The sequence below is a fragment of the Solanum pennellii genome, chromosome 4 (genome assembly GCF_001406875.1).
Source record: "Solanum pennellii chromosome 4, SPENNV200".
Taxonomy (NCBI): Eukaryota; Viridiplantae; Streptophyta; class Magnoliopsida; order Solanales; family Solanaceae; genus Solanum; species Solanum pennellii.
Window position 1 is genome coordinate 66,760,120 of NC_028640.1, and position 5,387 is coordinate 66,765,506.

Sequence of the window (5,387 nt, forward strand, 5' to 3'; positions counted from 1 at the left end):
AAATATATCTTCGAACTATCGTAAATGGTATGCAGATAACCCCTTCATACTTTTAAGGCATTGGTGCCCCAATCACTCAAAAACTAGAGCATATATACCCCTTATACTAACGAACATACACGTGTTATAATCTTATTCACTGATCCGATATTTTAAATCTGATATTTATTAAAATATCGGATCAACAGATTAGATTGCCTCACATGTCCCTACTTAGTTTTTCATTATAGTTAAAAAAGATATATGTCTTAATTTTTAAATGACGTGAGCATCAATATCTCGAAAGCATAACAAAAAATATTTCCATATCATTTAAGATAATTTAAATATATATATATATATTTTAAATATTATATTAAATTAAACTATGACACGTAAAATAAAACGAATAAAAAAATAGTTGAGTTGCGTATTTAATGTGGGGTGATGGGCGGTTTAACTTGTTGGTATGAAAAGCTAAAAACACCCAAAAGTGGACCAAACAAGACAGACAAGTCATCATTGTTACTTCAAATAAACACACTTTTCTCTTTCTCTCTCTATCTAACTTTACAAACTCTGCTGCTTCTCTTCTACCAAAAAATAATAACCAATCGCTAAATTTTAGGCTTATATATGAATACCCTTTTCCCTTTTACCTGAATAAACTCATCCCGCCGGCGGCAAAAAGACTAGTATAGTATTAGAAGAAAATGACACAGCTTGAGTGTATTCTTTCTGCCGGAGAAGATGTTAACAGAACTGTTGTTGTTGGAATGAAGCTTGATGGTGCAAGTAGAGAGCTTTTAACATGGGCTCTTGTTAAAGTTGCTCAACCTGGTGATCGAGTTATTGCTCTTCATGTTTTGAATAATAATGGTCGGTATTCTCTTTTTCTTGTTTTTGAAACAAATTAATTTTTAGATTGTTGAATTATTTTGGAAAATGAAATGATTTCTTGATTTTTTTATGGGTGTAATTTTTTCTTATAATCTTGTTTGTTTTAAGCTGAAAATTGGGAAACTTTGGAGTGAGTTTTTTTCACTTTTCTGAAAACTAAATTTTTGGAAATCATTTTCTCTGAATTTGTTCTGGGAAGTGTTTACCAAGAAATTGAGATTGTTTTCTCTGTTTCTGAAAGAATTTTATGAGTTTTGGTACATTCTCTCTTTCCCAATCCCAGTGAAATTTGTCGTCTTTTGATGATGTGAATGAAATTTTTGTCGTCTTCTGAGTTGGAACTTTTTTCTATTACTTGTTTTCCCTTTTCATTTTTTTTCATTTCTGTGTTTGTTAGGTTTTTTGATTCTTTGGGTGAAATGAATATTGTTTTCTGGTACAGAAATTGTAGATCGTGATGGGAAATCCTCATTGTTGTCGTTGGTCAAAGCATTTGATTCAGTTCTTGCAGTTTATGAAGGTTTCTGTAATCTCAAGCAGGTAAAAAGAACCTCTCAATTTTTTTATTTGGCGGTGGGGGTGGGGTTGAATTGGATTATGTCATTGTTGGTGGATGGAAATATTGAAGCATTAATTATTTGGTGATGATTTCATTGTCATAAATAAGGACAAGAAAGATGATCTTATAGGCGTCATGAAGTGTTTTTTGTTAGTTTGCTTATATGGTTGAGATGTCTTGCTGGTTTGATATTTTTTGGGTACCATTGCAGGTGGATCTTAAGTTAAAGATATGTAGAGGTACATCAATCCGAAAAATTATTGTTCGTGAGGCGAATGCTTACTTAGCAACTGATGTTATAGTTGGTACTGCTAATCATACTATACGATCATCAGCTTCAGTAGCAAAGTACTGTGCTAGAAAGTTGCCTAAAGATTGTTCGGTTTTGGCTGTTAATAATGGGAAGGTTGTTTTTCAAAGGGAGGCTTCGTTAGCATCGTATGCCAGTTCAAAAGGTTGGCATTGCATTTGTTTTTTTTGGGTTGATTGAGCAGGATTTGTAATTCGTCGTAACTGACTTAAACTTTTTTGTTGAATACTTCATGTATGTAGAACTTGAGCATCACCATGGGAATCGTTTGCTTAGTGTAATTCAGCGGACTCTGACTAAGAACTCGAAAGTATTAAATGACAGCACTGGGCTTAGGCCAACAAATTCCTGCAGGGAAGGTCGTTATCAGACTCTGGGTGAGGCATTACTGAAAGCTGCTTCTGCATCAGCCGACAATTCCCTTAGACAGAACTGTTCAGTTTGTTCACCCAACTGCCTGTTGCCTGATAATTCTTGCACCCAAAGAGACGAAGAGCCTTCAGACAGTAATCATGATGATAATTCAATGGCGATAGTACCTGTGCAGAGCCAGGAACCAGGATCTAGTTCGATTACGTTGCTAGTAAAGGATTTGCCTGAAGTGAGGCCTGGTTGGCCATTGCTTCACCGAGCCATTTTATCAAATCAACAAACTGCAGACACTTTGTCAATAAGAAAACTCTCAGTTGTCCAGTGGGCATTGTGCCTGCCGACTAGACATCTTTTGTGCATTGAGGATGCAAACAGGAGAGATCTACACTCTGCTGCTGATGAAAGTCAAGCTCCTGCACTAGACGAAAAAAGTGGTGCAATTGTTCCTGTCAATCACGAGACAATATCCTCAAAATCTTCTCCAGAAAATTCTCCAAGAGCCTTACCAAGAGAACTGGATGGACTTCATGTGAAGTACTCTGCAACGTGTAGGTTGTTTAAATTCCAGGAACTTCTCTTGGCAACCTTGAAATTTTCCTCAGGTTTGTGCTTTTCCCAGTTGTAGATTCACAAAAAATGTTAAAGTGCATGTTTTATAGTTTTCTCACATTCATTTTCATGACTACAGAGAACATTATTGGTAAAGGAGGAAGCAGTCAGGTTTTCAAAGGCTGCCTTCCTGATGGCAAAGAACTTGCTGTGAAGATCTTAAAACAATCCGAAGGTGCAGTGCGGGAGTTTGTTTTGGAAATTGAGATTATTACTGCTTTGAGTCACAAAAACATAATCTCCCTATTTGGATTCTGTTTTGAGGACAACCACCTTCTCCTTGTATATGATTTTTTATCTAGGGGAAGCCTTGAAGAGAATCTACATGGTATGCTAACAATTTTTTTTGTTTTTAAAGGCAAAATATTGTCTAGAAGTAGAATTAGAGTTATGAGAGTTTTTTTTGTTCTTCAATCTTTTTGACTCTGGAGGTTGTTCATTTAGGTAATAATAAGAATCCACTCGCGTTTGGGTGGAAAGAGAGATACAAAGTTGCTGTTGGTGTTGCCGAGGCACTAGAATATCTTCATGGCAGAGATGATCAACCAGTGATCCACCGTGATGTAAAATCGTCAAATATACTACTGTGTGATGATTTTGAGCCTCAGGTAATTGCTCTTTTACTCTTTGCTGCTTATTTCCCTTCTTCTTTGGGATAAAGATTGCTACTTTGATGTAGCTAGCAGTTTAATTGGCCTTTTCCTTTTTCAGCTCTCTGATTTTGGACTTGCTAAATGGGCAACAACAACCTCATCTCATATTACATGTACTGATGTAGCTGGAACCTTCGGGTATGTAACTTCTTTAGCTATCTAGTCCTTTTCAAACTTGGTGAAAGAGAATATGATTTGTTTTGTAGGATTTTTGATGAAAACTAGATCCTTGTCTATAAGTTCTTCTCATATAAAACAATGTGGACTTGTTCAAAGAGAAATTGAATAGAACATATCTGATGTGTTATTCCCTTTAAATGTGCTTTGCTGCAGTTACTTGGCTCCAGAATATTTCATGTATGGAAAGGTTAATGACAAGATTGATGTCTATGCATTTGGAGTAGTACTTCTTGAGCTTATTTCAGGAAGAAAGCCCATAAGTAGCAATTGTCCGAAGGGCCAAGAGAGCCTGGTTATTTGGGTATGTCCTGCATGCTCATCTCATTAATTAGCTTGTAACTGAGTCGGTTTTGTATCATTAACTACAATATCAATTGTCCAAATTTGCAGGCAAAGCCAATTCTAACTAGTGGGAAGTATGCCCAGTTACTAGACCCACAGTTGAGTTCTGATTACGATTGTGAACTAGTAGAAAGGATGGTGCTGGCTGCTGCCCTTTGTATCAGACGTGCTCCACGAGCTCGACCACAAATGAGCATTGTAAGTCATATCCCCTTGCTGTTTCTGGCTTTGCAAAAACTAGGAGAAATCAGGCACGTGATGTTTGACGAATCCTTTTAGCTTCTTACTGAAATTAGCAATAATCAAGCGTGAAGCATTAGAGTTGAGGCACTTGTCATGATGCAGTATTGTTCAACTCCCCTGGTCTCGTCGATTTAGGTCTAGATATAGAAGTCTCTTAGTGTTTACACGCCTGACATTTGCAGGTTTCAAAGCTGCTCAAAGGCGATGATGAAACAACCAAGTGGGCAAGGTTACAAGTCAATGGTTCAGAAGGATCCGACACAAAGCTACCAATAAATGGCATGGAAGGAGCCGATATGTTGGAAGATGACACCTTTTCACATTCTAATCTCCGGTCACACCTTAACCTTGCATTGCTCGGCGTTGAAGAGGATTCTCTCTCGATAAGCAGCATTGAGCACAATGTCTCGTTAGAGGACTATTTACGAGGAAGATGGAGCCGATCATCAAGCTTTGACTAACCAATCCAATTTTCATCATACTCGTTCCCGTTTATGATTCTTATGTATAGTGTATCATACATTTTTACTCATCGCCTTCAACTCGAAGGTCAGTCGGGGTTATTTGGTGGGGTGTTTTGGATGAGAGGTTGTTATGGTGGTACCCTCCTCCTCCCCTTTTAGTGATTAACTAGATAACATTTTGATGTGCAAGTTTTTGTGATAGAAGAGGGTCAGTTCATTTCTCAATCAGAAAATCAAGAACTCATGACCCTTTACTTGAAGTGTATATGTTGTATTCAATAAACTTGACAAATTGAGAATTATAGTAAATAGTAATGTAATTCCCTTGAATTTCTCAACAAAAAGATTATGATATTTTTCAGTACTTTTTATTTCCTTTCTTGGTGGAGGTCATTATCATGTTTAAATTTCCTCACATGTTTTGTCATTTTTATATCTGTTTCAGATGATGAAAGATGTCATATAGTGGAAGATCAAAATAATATATGATTTGTGAATAGGTTATGATGCTATCTTCAACATAAACCACATAGTTCTATACTAATGAAAAGTGAAGCTGTTCACCAATAAAAAACCCAATGGACCACCACGGATTGTGGTACAGTGATGAAAATATTTTACTCTTTAATTTAAAATCTCAAATTTAAGTTTTGAATATGAAAAAAAATCTTATTAGGAGTGCTACTCCCTAATTAGCTCTACAGTACACACTTAAATTTAATCGCGATTTTAATATGAACTCCGAAAACTAGACTGTTAAGAAAAAAACAAAACAA

The 5,387-nt window shown here is 36.3% G+C and overlaps 1 protein-coding gene across 1 annotated transcript; it reads left to right on the forward strand.

The window, feature by feature from the left end:
- Window positions 1–456: 456 nt before the first annotated feature.
- LOC107018197 (probable receptor-like serine/threonine-protein kinase At5g57670) lies at window positions 457–4,955 on the forward strand. The gene is made up of 10 exons (XM_015218615.2): window positions 457–858; window positions 1,322–1,419; window positions 1,650–1,893; window positions 1,991–2,722; window positions 2,809–3,057; window positions 3,174–3,337; window positions 3,441–3,520; window positions 3,716–3,863; window positions 3,953–4,102; window positions 4,330–4,955. The coding sequence occupies exons 1-10, from the start codon at window positions 693–695 to the stop codon at window positions 4,606–4,608; spliced, it is 2,310 nt and encodes a 769-aa protein (XP_015074101.1). The 5' UTR covers window positions 457–692; the 3' UTR covers window positions 4,609–4,955.
- Window positions 4,956–5,387: the final 432 nt, after the last annotated feature.